Genomic DNA, 20040 nt, shown 5'->3' with positions numbered 1-20040 from the left:
TATGATCTCTGGTTCCTCTTCCTTTTCTAAACCCAGCTTGGACATCTGGAAGTTCTTGGTTCACACAATACTAAAGACTGGCATGCAAAATTTTAACCAATATCTTACTAGCATGGGAGGGAGTGCAACTGTCTAACGGTTAGTACATTCTTTACTGCTACTTTTCTTGGGAACTGGAGTGAGGATTGACTCTTTCCAGTTCTGTGACTATTGCTGGGTCTTCCAGATTTGCTAACCTGTTGAATGCAGCACCTTGATGTTATCATCCTTTAGGGTTTTGAATAGCTCTACTGGAATTCTTTGCAGTAGTGTGTTAATAAAATCAACTAAATACACAGAGCCCAATGGTCAAAAATTTACAAGCCGAAAGTGTAAGTTCTGGGGTCAGATGGCCTTTTACATGAGTGGGTTTTAGCAACAGTGCTCCTGATCTCGGATGGAGAGCAGTGAGCGCTCCTGAAAGGATATTTTAGTTTTCTGCCCAGAGGTGGAAGCTAGGTAGCCTGGATGAAACCCCAGGAATCCTAGTCAACACATCACCAGGGGCTCGAGGCTAGAAGCAAAGTGACTCTGGCTCTTTCCCTGATTAAAGCAAGAATGTTGCAAAGAGGCAAAAACTGTAAATAAGTACAAAGTTTATTATTAGAGACACAGCACAATGTGTGGCAGAGCACACAGAAAAACAGGTTGTTTATTGAAGACAGAAGCGAGGCAGAAACACGCCTCCAGAGAGAAAGGGTAGGGGCATCCTCTCTAATGAGGAGTGCAGTAAGTAAGAGCTAAGCAGAGACACACACCCGTGGTGGAGTGCAGATGTCCTGAATGAGGGGGAGCGCAATAAAAAGCGACATAAATGATTTACATAGCACAATCCTTCCAGATCATTGTTTACCTTTGGCCAATTATCTTGTTCATTTCTTCACACCTGACTGGTCCATGGACCCTCAAAAGGTGCATATGAAACTGTTTTCTAAGATAGATCCCATCGTAGAGGCCTATGGGTGCATGTCTACTTATTAAAGGGTGGGGTCACCTCCCTTTTCCATCCCCAAGAAGCCTTCCTGCGAATGTGTAGACAGGGAAGTTTTTGTCCAACTCAGTAGTGGGCACTTTATCTCTTTGCTTTAGCAGAGCTCAGCTTTTGCCACTAGCTTTGTCTTTGGAGTGTCAGGGTAAGACCAAAGCCTGAAATTTACTCAACTTGACAAACACCAGTGGTCCAGCCCAGAGGCACACTGTCTCCAACCTTACTACCTATGCAAGTTCCCTTCCTCTCTGTGTCTTGGATTCCATGTCTGTAAAATGAGAAGGGTTTGCCTAGATAATCTCTGAGGTATAGTGGAGATGAACATCCCTTGAACTTCAAGGCAGGAAGAGGTTGGGGGATGAATCTGAACATGGCTGGACACCCTCTCTGCCTGAAAGTTCAGAAAGGATTAGGACTGTGCAGATGGTACATTCTCTGATGAGCCATCCACAGTCACACAGTCATGGGAAGAAAGAGATCCTGGGCGGTCAAGGTTAGGGATGAGGGGATTCTACTGGGTGTAAGGCCACTCAATATGGCCAGAAAAGTTGGTGCTTCCCGGCCAGCAAGAGGCAGCCCCAGTGACCTGCAAGCCCCAGGGCTGCAGCTTGCCTTGATGAGAGGAATCTGCACTTTGTGGAGCGGTTCAAACAGGGTTCTACCTGGGGGAGGCATCAATAGAAGGGATTTGAAACCATGGAACAGATTGAGGCCAAGCCTAGAGTGAGTGCAAGGAGAGAGTGTCCAGGAGAGGAGGAGAGACGAGTGAAAAAGACTGAAGGATAAGAAGACTGAAGGCAGGAGAGGAAAGGGAAGGAGGGGGCAGTCACCAGTGGGGTCAAATGTAGTCCATATTTGGCAGAAGTGGAGGGTTAGACACCTGTCTTGTTGAGGAGGAGACTCTGGATTTTGCACAAGGGCATCTTGGAGACCTCCTTTTAGCCCTTGCCCCTGAGTCAGCAGGCTGCCCATCCCCCACCCCACCCCCACCCCTGTTTTTGTGACAAATCTTCCAGATGTGAAGCCAGTTGCAAACTTTATTCTGAGGGAGGAGTTACATAGGAGGCCTGCCTTGTGGCCTCATCCCATGGCTCAGTGGGGAAGCTGTGAGCAGCAGAGGGTCACCTTTTTATTGGGATGTTGGCAGCTCACAGCTCTGGGCACTGCCCCCTTCCTCCCTGGGGTGGGTGAGGGGGTTCAAAACTCGCAGATCACGAGGAGTTCCGTACTGCAGGGTACGTCATTCCACTTGCCCTCACTATAGATCTGCACACAGTTCTCTGGTTGGCCAGCATTATTGTTGTTGGGCTCCCCATTGGCCCAGTTGGAATAGACCAGTGACTCCCCAGTGGGGTAGGTGAACCTGCCCTCCGTGGAGATGTCATTCATGCTCAGGAAAGCATCATTATTCTTGGCTCTGACCAGCTGTGCCACGGCCTCATTCTCGGCTGCAGAGCGCGGCGAGGCCAGCTGTCCCCTAGCCTCTCTGCAGACCTGCCGGGCATCCGAATATGATTTTACAGCACCTGCCGTTTTGAAGATCTTCTCCCCGACAGCCAGGCCATCAGGGAAGAGCACCGCTAGGGGAAATGAGGAGAGTCAGGTTGGGGATGTGGCAGCACCTAGACCTTGTGATCCAACTGGAGTCTCCAGCTCCCACGAGGGTACCAGGGCACCAGATAGGACAAAAGCGAGGCACTTAGTTCCCGATAATTCATCGTGCAAGAGGTGAGGACCCTGGAACTCAGGTGCTTATGCAAGAGGCCTAAAGTCGCCCAACTGTCAAATGTAGATGAGGATCAGACCTTGTTGGATGTGACACTTAAGCTCCCAAGTGCACTTTCTGTTCCGCCCTGTGATGTTCATCAGAATCCGGGACTTTAATTACTGTGTAAACAGGAAGGACTGTGGCAGGTGACACTTAGAGGCCGGGGCAGCTCCTGAGAGTGGGGAAAACTCCACGCAGGCAGCTCACTCTCACCCACGCCTAAATACCGGGTGTGTGGAGCTGTCTGAGCACTTCTGTGCTGTGTGAAGGAGTGAGGAGAAAGGGAGGACAGGGGTGCATCTGAGAGCAGCCAAGTGCTGACCTCTGCACCGGCAGGAGTCCAGTGTTGGCTTCCATATGCTTGCAGGTGATGCTACAGCCAGTCAGCCTCCCTGGACAACTGGGCAGGGGATGACGGCATCTGAGAGCTCTGTGTGGGGGCAGGAGGGCAGGGTGGGATCAGCTTTGGAGAGAGCCCTGTCTGGGCCTCAGAAAGTCGTGTGTTCAGCCATACACTGGCAATAACAGCCCAGGTGACAAGGGAAAGTCACCTCTTTTCAGAATCTAACCCCGTATTTCTAAGGAAAAGGTACACTGCACAACAGCATCCCCTATGTGACGTGTTAAGTATCTCTTTTGATTCCATCCCATCCATACCCCTCTGACTTCCAAGGTCGTGCAGGGAAATGTTCAGGACTCCTAAGAGGGCTCACTGGACTGGTTCTGAACCCAGGCTGCACCCTGACCCCACTGCCCTTTCCTTTGATTATATTCAACAAGCAGTCAAAGTCCAGATTTTCCACATGGTCAGGACTGCACCCTGACAGCCCTGGACAAGGTCAGTGCAAGCTCGTGTGCCATGATAGGTTTACGTCCCATGTATCTGGGTGGTATGCGTGTGCATGCGTGAATTTATCTGTGTGTCAATCTGAAGGTACATGGGCTGACTCAAGGTCCATCAGAATGGGTGTGCAGAGTGTGCATGTGTGCTCATGGATGTAGGTGGTGTGGACTGAGAGATGGTGTTTGGGTACACACATGTGGTCAGCACATATGCCCAAGTTCTCCTGGTTTGTATCAGTTTGCATGAAGGGTTAGTTTTTTAGTTATGGCCAACTCTTTTTGACCCCATGGACTGAAGCCCACCTGGGTCCTCTGTCCATGAGATTTTCCAGGCAAGGATATTGCAGTGGTTTGCCATTTCCATTCCCGAGGATCTTCCCAACCCAGAGATCAAACCCAGGTCTCCTGCAATGCAGGCAGATTCTTTACCAGCTCAGCTACCAGGGAATGAGAGAGTAAATAGATATGTAAATATGATTGTGCAAGAAGGAAGACATAAACTGCTGAAAATTCTCATCCCACTACTTCAGTACTTAGTCGGCTTGAGTTCTTACGAGCAAGCCCTCTGTCTCACCCAATCAGGTCCCTATATGCTCTACTCCTTCAGAAAACTCTTCCTCTTGTTGGATCAGTGAGGTTTCATAAGTGATGTGCATTCAAAGCTGTTATCAGGGAGAGGAGAGAAGGAGGATGGGCAGTTGGTGGAGCGTCCCAAAGGCACAGGGCACTCAGGTATGTGCTCCAAGAGGTCTCTGCCTGCTTAGGACCCAGGCTTAGGGAAGAATCTCTGCTTAAACACCACAAGAGTTGGCAGGGGAGTCCAGTACTGGCCAGAGACTGGAGGTAGCCTATTCCTTCCAGACCCGGGGACATCTTTAGGGTAAGATACTTGGTGGCCACACACCAACAAAAGGTCCCCAGCTGCCTTGAACCCCACAGGCAGCATCCCACCCCCACTCTCAGGATCATGTCTGAATTCTCTGCTGCCCTGGGCTGTGTGGTTTCTTCTCTGGGCATTTGCACACCTGGCCCAAAGAGGGAAGAAGTGCATCCTGGGTTGGGTGTCCATTTGTCTGTGATAGGAACCCGCCAGGGTAGGCCGGGGTACGGTCTGCTGAACGGATGACTCAGATCGCATCCTCCTCCTTGTGCCATGCGTCTATTGAGCCCCTGGAGTACATGGGGCTCAGCTCTGTCCCAGCCCTGTCCTTAGCCCCGCTCCTGCCCCAGGTCTAGGTCCAGTCCCAGTCATGGTCCCAGCAAGTCCAATTTAGACCCAGCCCAGTGAACTGCAAGCCAAGCCCAGACCCAGTCTGAGGCCCATGATCAGGGCCTGGCTCAGGGTCAGGTCCAGGAACTCACCTTTCTTATACTGAGAGAAGGCTTTTTGGAGACGTCGCAGCTGTCCCTCTAAGACTGCCACCCACTGCCAGAGATCATCGACCTCTGCAGGAGAGAGAGGTCAGGTGAAGACAGTTCCGGAACAGCCTGGGGTCACTCAGGCCCCAGCCTCAAGAGGGGGGCAAGATGGGAGTGGGGTAAGGAGGTGGAACAGAGGCCTTGGAAGCCCTCTTCTTCTGACCTAGCTGGCCTCTGCTTCCCACAGGATTTCCTGTGTTTCTCTTGTGAACAGTATCCCCTGAACAGGTCCCTGACAGTGAACCAGGTATCATTTTAATTCCAAATTCTAGGAATCTGATAGCACTTCCTCTGGCATTGCAGGGGGTGGTATGGTTGTTGGAGAGGAATAGACATAGCTTGAGTATTTCCCATCCATTGAGTTATTTGATGTTCAAGGTTATCTGATGAACTGGAGAGGGAGGTTGGCTTGTCATAGAGATCAGATAGAAAATCTGCTCAGGTTGTCCTCCAGCAAGTCATAGAGGCTAAGACCAGAGTCCACCTCACCATACACCCTGTCAAGTTTTCCTGCTTTGAACCCCACCTGTAACTAAATGGGTTACCTGAGAGGAGAGCTGAGCTAAATAAGGCCTCCTCCCTGCCCCACACCCTAATGGGGTCCCCAAGTCTTCCTTTCCTGCAAGCCCACTCTCACCCTTTGCTCCTCTTTCTCCAAGAGTACTTCTGTCTCCCTTCAGTCCTCGGGAGCCCCTGGCACCTGAAGGCCCCTGTGGACGTATGGCTCCAGCAGGACCTGGGATCAGAGAAGTAGAAACGGGTGAGTGCTGAACATATATTTTAGCATTTTTGTGCCCCACCAACCTCCATACAGGGACTCGTACACCCTCCCCCTGTACAAATGTCCCTCTGTGCCTGGAACCTCTTCTTGCATCCACTCTGTACACTGACTGTCCCATAACCCGACAACCAGCCTTCCCTGGATACAGACAGTCCCTGCCAATCACCACCCTCTCCCTGGAGACAGACAGTTCCCAGAGCCCAACACTGGTTCTCGCCCTGGAATGCCAGCTCTGACCTGGTGGCTGGTGGGGGTGGGCACAGGGGAACATGAGCCCAGCCCCACGTCCATTGCTCACCTGCCGCCCCAGCACGTCCAGGGGCTCCGGGCTCACCAGGGGCACCTATCTCTCCTTTGAGACCTGTGGGTCCTGGGGAGCCCTGCATGCCTGGGGCACCCACTCCTCCTGCAGAAGGAACACATTGGAGAAGCACGGCTGAGAGTGTGCTCAGCAGGTACCATTTCCTCAGCAGTGCAGCTTGTCACCCACAGCTCCAGGTGAGAGAGTGACCTGGGAGACTGCTCCTGACTGCCTGGCCTTATCCAGGGACGGTATGGGGGAAATTCAGCCAGTGTGGGAAAGTTGAGGGTGAGGCCCAGGCCAGGGCTACCAGGCGCGGAAGTTCCAGGCTTTTCTAGGCACTGTGCATGTACCTTGGTCCCCACCAGGGCTGCCCATGTCACCCCTCCCATCTCCCTCCCTCACCCACCACATACCACCCTCCTACCTTTGGGCCCAGTCTCTCCTTTGGGGCCTGGTGTGCCTGGAGGTCCCATGCTCCCCTGCCTCCCTGAGGGACTCTCTCTCCCAGCTGGACCAGGCATGCCTGGAGGTCCTGGGGAAAAGGACCAGTCAGGTTAGTGACACTGAATCTCCTTGGAAGTGGGAGTGCATAAAAGATGGGGCTGTAATAGAACTCAGACAGGCAGCCTCCTCCTAAAGATATTGACCCCACTGCGCCTTCCCCAGGAGCTCCAGCCTTCCCTGAAATAACCCCATGCCACCTTGAGAATGACCTTCTTCCTCTTCCTGGGGTGGAATCTGTGCTCGCCTACTGCCGTGTCCTAACGCAACACGCCACCTGCAGACACCTGCATTCCACGCCCAGCTGCTCACCAGGTGGTCCAGTGTCTCCCTTTGGTACAGGTTCTCCAGCAGAGCCATTGTCCCCTTTCGGCCCAATGGGGCCAGCTGGTCCAGGCATTCCTGCTTGTCCTGCAGGTTCTGGTGAACCTGTGACATAGAAGAGATGGACATAGGGCTGACCCCGGCCCAGGAGGAGCCCTGCAGGGTCAGGGCCCTGGCATTCTTTCAGGGTTCTGTAGGGTGTAGACACTCCCCCTTTAGGTCCAGTGGTGATACGGGATTGCATTTTACAGGTGAAGAAAGAGGCTTGCAGAGTTGCAGGCAGATCCAAACCTAAACCTACCTGAATTTGCATACAATACACCTGCCCCTTCCCCAAGGCCACGGTATTTATGGCAGTTAAGTCTGTCAGCTTTTACCCTTGACCATGGACTCCCTGCCCTCGCCCCTTCCCAGAACCAAAGTTTCTGTCAGAAATGACACCTGACACTTACCACCAGAGAAATAGAAATCAAAAGCACAATAAGCTGTCACCTCACACCTGTCAGAATGGCTATTATCAGACAGCAAATAAGAAGTGTTGGGGAATGTGGAGAAAAGGGAAACTGTGCAGTAGGGATGTACTTTGGTACAGCCACTATGGAGAACAGTATGAAGGTTTCTCAGAAAGTTAAAACTAGAGCTACCGTATAAACCATCAATTCCACTACTGAGTAATTAACTAAAGAAAACGAAGACATAACCTGAAAAGATATATGTACCCCCAAGTTAATTGCAGCATCATTTATGGTAGCCTAGATATGGATGCAGCTTAGAGTCCAAGTATCTGTGGATGGATGAACGGATGTAGAAAATGCAGGGTGCATATTCAGTGGACAATTATTCAGGCATTATTCAAGGCAACATTGGTAAATCTTGAAGACACTATGCTTAGTGGAATAAATCACAGAGAAGGGTGGTGCTATACTATCTCACTTATATGTGAAATCTAAAAAAACAAATGAACAAAAACAGCATACTCACAGATACAGAGAACACATATGTGGTTGCTAAGGGTGGGGTTGGGAAGTGAGCAGAATGGATAGAAATCATCAAAAGATTCAAGTGTCCAGTTAAAAAAACAATTGAGTCCCAGGAACACAATGTACAGCAAAGTTACTATAGTTAGTAATCCTGGGTTGCATGCTTGAACATATTTGAGCAAGCAGATCTTAAAAGTTCTCATCACACACGAATCGTTAACTATGTGTGTTGATGACTTATTGTGACAATCATTTCACAATATTTGCAAATATGAATTCATTATGATGTACATCTTATTCTAATATATTGTACATCAATTATATTATAAAGAAGAGAAAAATCTATGTAACATGCTTTTAAAGTTATGGAAGATAGATGAAATTATTGTGCATTATTAAGTGATAAAGCAAGTTATAAACACTCTATTTACTATGATTTGGTTTCTTCAACATGTCCATGCATGTGTCAGGCATGTGCACATGTAACATACATTGAAAAAACCACAAGAAGAGCATATACAAGTGTTAACAGTTATTCTTTCTAAGGGGCACAATTTGGGAACTTTAATTTTCATCTTTTTGTGATTAGTGACTGCATACTAATTTGTTTTGGAAAAATGACCAGACATTTTGAAAAATCACATTACCTTAAGAAGGCTGCCTAAGTCTGAAATACAAGAGGTTTGCTTTCAAAGACTAAAGGGAGAAATGCCTATTGATTTAAGAATTATACACTCAATTCTGTGAGTTTGGTTATTCTTTTTTCATTGAGATGAAATTCACATAATGTAAAGATAACTGGTTTTTTTTTTTGTTTGTTTGTTTGCTTGTTTGTTTTTACTGTGATGTGTAGCTTTCAGGATCTCAGTTCCCCAATCAGGGATTGAACCTGAGGCCTGGCAGTGAGAACACCGAATCCTAACCACTGGACCTCCAGGAATTTCCTATAATTAATCACTTAAAGTATACAATTCAGTGGCATTTAGAACGTTGACATAATTGTACAACTACCACTTCTCTTTAATTCAAGACTATTTCATTAATCCCAAAGAAAAGCTCATACCCATTTATCACTACATCCCTGCCTCCTCCCAGGCCCTGGCTATCTCTAGGCAGCTGCCTGTCTCTATTACCTATTCTGGATATTTTATATAAATACATATGATATATGACCCTTTGTGTCTGCCTTTTTAAACTAGGAGTGACATTCTTGAGGATCATCCAATTTGTAGCACACCTCAGTACTTCATTCCTTTCTATGGCTGAGAAATGTTCTATAGTATGAATACAATACATTTTCTTTATTCATTCACTGTGGATAAATGCTGATAGACACTTGGGTTGTTTCCATCTTTTGACTGTTGTGAGTAAAGCATTCATGTGCAAAAAGACAACAAAAGGAATCTTCAGTTACTACTAATTTGTGCATTCACTTATTTGTTAATTTCCTCATTATTTCGTTTCTCTGTTCACTGAGAAACTATCTCTGGAACATAGCTTTCTGCCTAGCACTGAGCAGGATGTAAATGTTAGCACCAGGTCCTGGTATGCAAGGCATCTGTCACTGAATTTTAAACTATGAGGCACAGGTAATGAGTGAAGAAAACAGACTATGAGATGTCCCTCATCCCATCCCAGCACCCACAACCCATGGATACACATGTACTCATAGGAAACAGGACTTCAGGGCTGAAGAGGATTCAGAGACCTGGAGAGGAGAGGTGATATTTCAGATCTGGAAACCATTCCCCCAGAGTAAGAAGAGCCAGGCTTGCCTGGGCCAAGAATGTGCAGGCGGTGGGAGACTGGTGTATTTGATGGGTGGTGAGAGTCTCTGTGCTAGACATTGTGTCCTGCTCTTAGTTCCAATCCTCACTAGGCAAGCAATGGGAGCCTGGAGGATGGGCTCCACATCCCAGACCCCCTGGTGCACTGTGCTCAGGCAGAGACACCTGGTCTCCGACTGAGCCTCTCCTGGGCTCCCACCAGGCTGCGGAGGGCAGCAGGTACCTTGGAAGCAAGTCACTCCTTAGACGGGAGCATTAGAGGTTGCCCATCCATTGCCAAACCATGGAGGCCATGAGACCAGGGAGGTAGAAGGGATACTTTTCAATTCAGGGCCCCTCGGGAGCTAGAGAGAGCTGGCACCTTAAATATCACCCCTCCTCTGAGACTACTCCTAGTCTGCCTTCTCAAGCCCCAGGCCATTCATGTTAGGAGCTACTTCCTTTGTAAAAGACAGATAGATAAGATACTTGTCTCTTAACCCTGAAAATCCTGGAGACGTTATGTATTCTTTTCAGCTTTAATGTTGTTCATTTCTCTCCTCTCCAATCAAAACACAAAACTCCAGAAAGATAAAAGACCTCAGTTGATCCCTCCATAGCCCTGGCCCGGGGACATGGTGGTCCCCTCGTCCTTGTCGCTGGTTCATCGAATTCTCACTTCTTGCCAGTATCACCCAGATTTTCTCCTGTGTCTCAGTGTTTCCAGACAATTCCCTTAATAATCAGTACATTTGGAAACCACAGGAGAATTTGCTGATTGGTACAGCAGAGTATATAACTTTATCTCGAAGACCCAACAAAGAAATAAAGCCTTGGCTCAATTCTTTGTCACTGTGTGGTCAATAATGTTCCCATCTACAGATGATTAAACTGAAACTTACAACATTGTCATCAGTTGAAAAATATTTAACATTCTGCAGAGGCAACATTTAAGAATGAACAACAGTTAAGTTTTGGAGGGTGTATGCTCAGTAGCATCTAATTCTTTGTGACTCTGTGGATTGTAGCCTGAAGGATTCCTCTGTCCATGAGATTCTCCAGGCAAAAACGGAGTGAGTTGCCATTTCCTATCCAGGGCATCATCCCTATCCTGGGATCAAACCTACGTCTCCTATGTCTCCTACAGGTATGTCCTAAGTCGCTTCAGTCGTGTCCAACCCAATGGACCAAAGCTGGCCAGGCTCCTCTGTCCATGGGATTCTCCAAGAGAGAATACAGGAGTGGGTTGCTGTGCCCTCCTCCAGAGGATCTTCCTGACACAGGGATTAAACCTGCATTTCCTAAGTCCCCTGCATTGGCAGGCAGATTCTTTACCACTAGCACCACCTGGGAAGCCCAATGAGTTCTGGAGCAGGGAACTTCAAATACCAGTCATTCACTCACTGTACATTCTTGAGGTGGTTAGAGTAGGAAGATCCTAGGGGAGGAATCAGGGCAGGTGGTTATGGAGCTGGGGACTTGGGCAGGCCAGTCTTTGCCAACCAGTAAAGCGATGTTTTAGGTGGACTGAAAATCTGGGGGAAACCTCCCCTCTTGGGAAGACCATCTTCAAGGTTTCCACAGCAGAAGATTCAGAGTTTTGGGGTTGGTTACAATTCCAGCGCCCACCCCTTCCCATCAGGGCAAGCCCATGGTCCCAGCTCTACCTGGATCTCCCTTCTCCCTGCGGGGGTCTTCTCTCCCATCTTGTCCATCATGACCAGGCAAGCCACCCTCCGGGGGGCTACACGCAACCAGGGTACAGCCATTGGCCAGTGTTTTCTGGGAGTAGACCTTCATTTCTTCTCCCAGGGATCTCCAGGGCTCTGTGAGCAGGAGCAGCATGGAGAGTGGGAGCAGAAGCATGTCCTAGGCAGAGGAACAGAAAGAGGGGGTGCTCTTGGTCCAAGGACGAGGACTAGGGCTGGCCCAGCTCCTGGAGGTCAGGAGAAGCCCTTTCCCCATCTCCTCTCCCATCCTCTGGGGTCAAGAGTAGCAGGCCTCCAGAAGCAGTTTAGGGAAAGTTAGAATAAGGTCTGAATAGGGAGAACATGTGGAGAAGGCAATGGCAGCCCACTCCTGTACTCTTGCCTGGAAAATCCCATGGACGGAGGATCCTGGTAGCCTGCAGTCCATGGGGTCGCTAGAGTCGGACACGACTGAGCGACTTCACTTTCACTTCTCACTTTGATGCATTGGAGAAGGAAACGGCAACCCACTCCAGTGTTCTTGCCTGGAGAATCCCAGGGGCGGGGGAGCCTGGTGGGCTGCCGTCTGTGGGGTCGCACAGAGTCAGACATGACTGACGTGACTTAGCAGCAGCAGGGAGGACATGAGTGGACCAGCTGGACCTCTGACCTGGTCTGCCAGCAGCATGAATCTACTCTCAGATGCTCTGTGTCATCTTTTGGGGGGCTCTTCACACTTGCCAGGGGCACTGTGGCCAGGATGTAGAATTCCTCACTGAGGCCATTGTGACACCAGGAGGGACTCACTGAGGGCCCTCAGGTGGGACCCGTCCCCTCTCTGATCTCCTTCCTTTCTGTACCAGAAAGTTGGTTGTTTTACCTCTTACAAGGCTGGCTTGTTTCCACTCACTTGCTGCTCTGGACAGACTAGTACTGGAGTCTGCAGTGCTATCTGAAAAAAAAAAGCCAGAGTGATAATGCCTGGTGAGTTCTGTCCTAAGCACAGAATCGTGCATGATTGCTTGATTGCCAGATTTGTCATTCCTGGGCTCCCCCAGGAAAGTTCCTGGTACACCTAGAGTCCTGCCCAGACCTCCTGAGAGGACCTGGACAGGGGCCTCATGGAAGACGGGACATTAGAGACGGGTGCCATCAGGGGGAGGCTGGCTTCAGAGGAGGAAAGCCGATGTCCAGTAGAACTTATGGTTACCATCAGAAAGGGACTCAGGAGCTAAGTGAGATCACGGTGGGGGCAGGATGTGGGTCACTCCCAGGGTTGGGCTTCTTTCCTTTCTCAGAGAGAAACTGTAAAGTTTTTAGCATGGAAAAGAATCATGGGAGTTGCAGAGACCTGGAAGAAAGCCCGAGGGACCTATGCAGAGGACCGAAGTTTGCCAAGCAGGCTGATGGGAGGGGAACGGTTTGCTGACCAGAGAAGTGCCTCCTTCCAAGAGGAAGATGAATTGCATTTACCCTGGGGACTTCCACACAATGGCATCAGAGATCTGGTTGGATCCCATACCCAACTCTCCCCCTCTCTCTTTCCTGGAAGCACATCTCCCACCAAACAAAGGGAGCAGATTGTAGAGCACCCCTTATTGCCTCACTTGTTTGCACCACCAGCACTGACCCTCCTAGAGTGGAAGATCTACACACACCCTGCCTTATTCAACACCCACATAGGCAGGGAGATCTTCACCAGACATTGGAAAACAAATTAAGAGGCAAGAACAGAGACACTCACAGTTGCTTCCTGTAAGGGTCCAGAACGTCCAGGCAAGTTAGAGTTCCTGGGTGAGAACTGGCTCTTTATACCTGCCCTATAATGTGACCCTCAGCCCCAGGTTCCTGAGAATTCTCTTCAGGAAGTAGGGTAATTTACTTATTATTGACTCACTCAATTACACCCCTACCCAAATCCAGGTGTCCATCTGGTTTCTGAACAGCTGCCACTAATATTGATAGGACCAAACCCTCCTTAGAGTTCAAAGAGCACCCTCAGCCCAGGATCTCATGGGTACCCCGCTGCAGCCTTGTAAGTAAAATGGCAGCATCAGGGTCTGTATTTCATGACGTCCAGGGATCCAAGGTCCAGAGAAGAACAGCAAGTTGCACAATGATCTACAACTCTTGCAAAAGCAGCCTGCCTCTGCAGAGTCCAAGAAACAGCACCTGCTGTGCCCACTTCTCTTCCACCTTCATCTCAACATTTCTCCTCAGACACTAGGAAAGAGCTGGGAGCTGCTTGGCCAATCTGAGCAGAAGTGGGGCAGGTGAAGGGCTGCTGAGGCAACAGCCTGTGGGAGACCGTGTCTGTGGGAGCTGCCATCTGGTAGGGGTCACTCTTTTGCTTTCTGCTGTAGCTCTAGGACAACTCTCCACTTGCCTCAAGATGGCTTTCTATGCTCTCTGTTCATCCCCTGCCCAACCCTCCTTCACTCACATGACTATCCAATTCTCTTCATTACAGGGCTTACTGGTAACTGCCTACATACTTGCTACCCCAGACACTGGTTTCCCTGGTAACTGATGAGCAAACTGACGTCAACTCCCTGTTAGACTGGTGGGCTCCTCCCCAAGCGGTGAAGATTGCCTCCATATCCTTCCTGCTCTCTGCTGAACATGGTATGCTGTTGCGCTAAGACCCTTCTTTTCTGGACACGTAGATTCCTTATCTAATAAGCGATGAGGTTTTGTCCCTGTCTCCCAGCTCTTGCTTTGGTCTCAAGGCTGGGCTGCAACACGCGTGCACACCTGCAGGGTGCAGCCCAACAACTGGAGAGTCAGCCAGAAGGCTGCAGGTAATCCCTGAGTGCCGAGATGTTGGAGAATGAGGACAGGGAAGGGAGGGTTGTGGGGATAACCCCGGGGTGTCATTCCCCTAGCATGTGGGTTCCTGTGAGAGAGATCTTTCTCTTCCATTAAGCTGATGACATCCTGCTAACCTCAGAAGCTCTTCCAGTTTAAAAGTATCAGCCTGGGCTTGTGCTTCACCTGACTGCCTGGGGAGGTCTTGTGATACTGGCAAAACATAAGAGCCTTTCTGGTTTTATTGTTTTCTACAAAATACAAACGTACCCCTGACCCACCACCCCTAAACAAGTACCGGCTTTAGGGACACTAACTGGGACAGGCTTGTGAATTGGCCATGGTCGGTTACCCTGAAGGTTTTGTTTCAAACCTGTGGCAATGGCGAAATAAAAAGAGTGCCCTCTGGGCTTCTGGTCCCAAGTGTGGGAGGGGGCAGAGCAGGGATATAGTGTCAAGGAACAAAGCTCTATGCCGCCTATATGCTTTACAACAGGTGGAAGCTGTTACAGTGGGCCTACTCAAGTTGCTGAGCAATGCAAAAAAACACTGCTTTAGTGGCCATGAAGTTCAGGAATGTGCTGATAAAAATGCCATACCCTGGCATTTCCACCTGTCCTACAGCCCTACTGCTGCCGGGCTAAATAGAAGGATGAGTGGACTACATAAGGAAAAACTGATATAGGAAACGTGCTGTCTCAACCTGTGAACCAAGAGGCTAGCTTAGGTCACAGAACCTGTCATTAAATATTCCAGGAGCAGTCACCCCATGGTCTACCTACATCTGTTAACCCAGAGCAAACTATTCAACATCATGGGAGTTCAACTGTTGACCACCCAAGTATCATTGCAAGCTAGTGATCAGGAGAATAACTCACCTTTGCCCTTGCCACAGATCTACCCCCAGGGGAACATACTGTAAGTGGCCCTGGGACTAAAACTGGTATGGAAGTCCTAGGTGTTTTGGGTTTGCAGGCCTGTGGGGATTAGGAATAAGGGATTTAAAGATTTCATCTAGGCCCACATAAGAAGACTAAGAAATTAACCTAGGGCCCCTACTAGAGAAAGGCACCATTATATTAACCTTGTGTTCTGTTATACCCCCTTCAGTGTTTGACACTGGATGAAGTGGATTGAGGTTAGACAGTGTAATGGTACTGCAGTCAGGACAAAAATCATAGTCAGGGGTGTTATTATGTCAGAATGCTCTGACTGCTTGTATTTTGCTTCATGATCATGATCTTCCCTGCAATGAGTCTGTTAGACGTCTTACATTTCATGTCTAGTCTGAGCAGTAATGAATCTATTTGCAGACAGGGCAACAATGGTGACCTCACTCCAGAATGAATCTGATGGTGGGTCTACAGTGATATGCTGTTGTTATCCTCAGGAATTCCATGAAAAATTGACCTGATAAATGCCTGTCTCCAAAGACTGCCTACTCTTTGGACTCTGAGTATTCACAGCTGTGGTTGTCTGTATTGCATTTGTGGTATCTGACTGCGGTGCACCTTTATACACCTGAGGCCAGAAATACTGTGGAAGAGGGGTGGACCTAGATAGTAAGGGTCATAGGTCATACAGGTTATGCAGGGATGGAGTGCATGGTCATCCCATTCACAATGGCTGTTCTCTTGCTCTTTCTACACCTCCCTGCTCGACCAGGCCCTGCTCCACTCACAGGACTACCCAATCCTACTTTATACAGGGCTTAATTAGTAACCACCTACATGCTGGCTGCTGCCCTAGCTGCAGGTTTCCCTGGTAATAGATAAGCCCAGCTGACATCAATTCCCCCTGTAAATGGTAGGGGGACACTTTGACACTTCTCCCCAGTGCCAAAAATTGCTGCCATTTCCTAGCTGTTATAAATGTTGGCACATCACTCTAGGATAATCTGTTTCAAACATGTAAGATGCCCTGTCCAATAACCATTGATGTCTTCGTTGCCGTCTCTCCCTCTTGCTTCAGTCCTAAGACAGGGCATCTACAGGGCGTGAAGCCCTGTGAGGTCCAGCCCAACAGCAGTGGGCAGGTTGCTTTGGTTTTGGTCTCTGGGAACTGTTGGGGAGGTCTGGCACTGGGGCCTTCTGCCAGAGCATTCACAACTCCCTTCTGCTCTGTTCTGGGTGCTGAACTCTTTGCTTCTAAAACCATAACACGGGCAGGAAAAAGGGTACATGGACAGAAGAAGTAAGACTCCAGCTCTGTATGCCCACTGACCTGTCAGGCAGAGGGCAATGTCTCTGAGGTCAAACTTTGGCAGTTCTTTGTACCTTTTATTTAATCATTGTATACTAGGTGCAAATTCAGAGCAACTGTCCACACCTGGCTAGGAGTGGCTTATCCATTGGTTGGCTAGAATGGAGGGCTCTTCATGTACTATTGCCTTTATTGTCCTTTCATTTCCTTAAAGTTGACCTCTTAGTATCTCCCATGTTTTGACTCTTAAGTCAAATAGTAATCTGTCTTCCCTTCACTACCCAGAATACTCGAGTCCTCAGGTATATAGGCATTCCTTAAAACGTTTCCCTATCTGCTAAGAGCTGGGATCGAAATGAAAAATCACCTTCTGTGGCTCAGATGCCTTTATTGGTTTAGGCATGGATTGAAATTCATGGCTTCAGTGCATGTGCCCACTTATATGACTATAAGCTCATCTCTTATGGACAGATGTTCAGGCATAAGCAGCCGCCAAGTCCAGATGAAAAGCACCTGAGTTAGAATCAACATTCTTCTTTTAGGCTGTATCAGGAGAAGCACTTTTCTGATGAGGTTGAATTTCCTTTCCCTCCATGCAGAACAGAAGAACACAGGGTCTTGCAAGCCAGTTGAAGCAGGATCATAGGTTTTTGGATACAATTGACTCTTTCAGAGACTCAGGTATACCCCCAAATCACTATCTTCCTATATTTTGGAGAACAACAGTTCTCGTCTAGGTATAATTGTTTCTCAACCCCAACCGAGGGTAAAGTCAAAGACCTGAGATGATTAGGTTACCCCGAGGGGTAGGAGAAGGTGTATCTGGGGCCCTAGGGCCCTCAAGCAGAAGATGCTGGTTACCTCTGTTTCATAATCACTTACTTCAGAACTTACCAGAGAGGTGGTTCAGCATAGGTGTATCTTGGAGATAAGGAATAAAGGAATAAATCATGCCCAACCAGCACAATCCCTCATTATTTTATGGACTTTCCTTCTTGACCATCCATTCAAATGAGCATGTATCACTCAACCACTTAAGGCCACATGTACTCCCTAGGGATAAACATTAACTACTAGGATTTGAGTAAATGCTGTTTCATACACCCCAAAGGGAAGCGAGAGAAATATGTCTTCTTGAGAGTTCAAGAAGTGGGTGGTACAAAGGTACAAAGAACCCGTAACAACTGGTTGCCCAGTGGTTAGGATTCCTGGGTTTCACCGCTGTGGCCCAAGTTCAATTCCTGGTCAGGGAACTGAGATCCTATAAGCCACATAGTATAGCCAAAAAAAAAAAAGGAAAACAAGTCTTCTCCCCAGTGTACCCTTAGTTTGAAGTCCCTGTAATCCATAGCTTATTGGTTTGTTTCTTTTGTTTTTGGCGATGGAGCAAGGTAAGGGGGGTCCAAGATCCTGACCAACTATGTAACCCATATCTCCTGCGTTGCAAGCAGGAAGTCTTAAGCACTGTGCCACCAGGGAAGTTCCCCTAAAGCTTTTTGTGTACTATCTGTTCAGTTCAGTTCAATCGCTCAGTTGTGTCTGACTCTTTGCAACCCCATGGATTCCAGCATGCCAGTCCTCCCTATCCATAACCAACTCCCAGAGTCTATTCAAACTCATGCCCATTGAGTTGGTGAGGCCATCCAACCATCTTATCCTCTGTCGTCCCCTACTCCTCCCACCTTCAACCTTTTTCAGCATCAGGGTCTTTTCTAATGAATCAGTTCTTCATATCAGGTGGCCAAAATATTGGATTTCAGCTTCAGCATCAATCCTTCCAAGGAATATTCAGGACTGATTTCATTTAAGATGGACTGGTTTGATCTCCTTGCTGTCCAAGGGACTCTCAAGAGTCTTCTCCAACACCACAGCTCAAAAGCATCAATTCTTCGGCACTCAGCTTTCTTTATGGTACAACTCTCACACACATACATGACTACTGGAAAAACCATAGCTTTGACTAGATCGACCTTTGTTGGCAAACTAATTTCTTTACTTTTTAATATGCTGTCTAGCTTGGTGATAGGTTTTCTTTCAAGCAGCAAGCATCTTAATATCGTGGCTGCAGTCACCATCTGCAGTGATTTTGGAGCCCCCCAAAAATACATTCTGTCACTGTTGCCACTGTTTCCCCACCTATTTGCCATGAAGTGATGGGACCAGATCTTAGTTTTCTGAATGTTGAGTTTTAAGCCAACTTTTTCGCTCTCCTCTTTCACTTTCATCAAGAAACTCTTTAGTGCTTCACTTTCTGCCCTAAGCGTGGTGTCATCTGCATATCTGAGGTTATTGATATTTCTCCCAGCATTCTCAATCCACCTTGTGCTTCATCCAGTCCAGCATTTCTCATGATGTACTCTGCATGTAAGTTAAATAAGCAGGGTGACAATATACAGCCTTGACAAAATCCTTTCCCAATTTGGAACCAGTCTGTTGTTCCATGTCCAGTTCTAACTGTTTCTGCTTGACCTGCATACAGATTTCTCAGGAGGCAGGTCAGATGGTCTCATATTCCCATCTCTCTAAGAATTGGGTACTATAACATTTGTTAAAAACCTGATTTCTTATAAGTTGCTTTAATTTATTTGTCAGTAGTCTAAATATGGCTTCCTCTTGATTAACTACTTTCTTTCTAGCTGTCTCTTTGGTCACAAGATACATTACTTTTTTCTTCTCTCTTTTCATATGAAGCATTCCATTCATAGTTATTCTTCTAGTCTGTAAGCTGTCCTGTGTCAAAGCCATCTGAAACAGTAGTGTAAAAAAGGAGTCCTGGTCTGAAAACTGGCAATATGGGTATTATTTCATCCAGAGTCCACATAGTATATATTGTCCATTATTCTCTAGTGTTGACTATAGTCATCAAGGACAGCATCCCATAATCAAATTGACCCTGTGGCTTACATTCTCTACAATGTTCTCATGTGACTTCATTTTCTACTGTGAGATGAATATCCAGTACAGTTCCCTTCCCCATCAGTGAATGCACCGAACCAAACTTTCCTCCACTGGTAGAAGATACAGACAAATTTATTTTTATTGAATCCTTCACATTGTATGATATAACATGCAAAAATTGTTTAGCAAAATATTTGATATAAAATATTGATTCAATATTGCTAGCCCAGATTATCTCTTTACCTTGATACTGAGAGATAATGAAAGAGAAATTCAAACATACTTGGATTCTAGTTTCTGGAATGCAAAAATTTCTTTTTTCAATTGATATATGCTTGACATATAGCATTGTGTATATCTCAGATGTACAACATACTAAGTTGATATATTTATATATTATAATATGATTGCCATTGTAGTGACAATTAGCACTTCAGCATAACACTTAGTTATAATTTCTTTTTAGTGGATGGAATATTAGGTTCTAGTCTCTTAGTTACATTACAATAGGATATTGTCTATATTCACTAGGTATTTGATCTCTAGGATGTATTTACTACCTGTTGCAAGTTTGTACACTTAAAAAACATATTCTAACCCTTCTCCCTGTCATCCCCTAATAACCATTTACTCTGTTTTTATGAATTTGTTCTTTTCTAGATTCCATGTATAAGTGATATCTTAGAGTATTTGTCTTTCTTGGTCTGACTTATTTCAGTTAGCCTAATGTC

The 20040-nt window shown here is 47.4% G+C and overlaps 1 protein-coding gene across 1 annotated transcript; it reads right to left on the bottom strand.

The window, feature by feature from the left end:
- Nucleotides 1–2224: 2224 nt before the first annotated feature.
- LOC122708949 (collectin-46-like) lies at nt 2225–11579 on the bottom strand. The gene is made up of 7 exons (XM_043925815.1): nt 11381–11579; nt 6956–7072; nt 6567–6674; nt 6137–6244; nt 5681–5793; nt 5001–5082; nt 2225–2607 (listed from the first exon to the last, which is right to left on the bottom strand). Exons 1-7 carry the CDS (start codon nt 11577–11579, stop codon nt 2225–2227), a joined length of 1110 nt encoding a protein of 369 aa, XP_043781750.1.
- Nucleotides 11580–20040: the final 8461 nt, after the last annotated feature.

Source organism: Cervus elaphus, chromosome 15 (genome assembly GCF_910594005.1).
Source record: "Cervus elaphus chromosome 15, mCerEla1.1, whole genome shotgun sequence".
Classification (NCBI taxonomy): domain Eukaryota; kingdom Metazoa; phylum Chordata; class Mammalia; order Artiodactyla; family Cervidae; genus Cervus; species Cervus elaphus.
The sequence above is the reverse complement of the archived record's forward strand: the minus strand, read 5'-3'. Positions and strand labels throughout refer to the sequence as shown.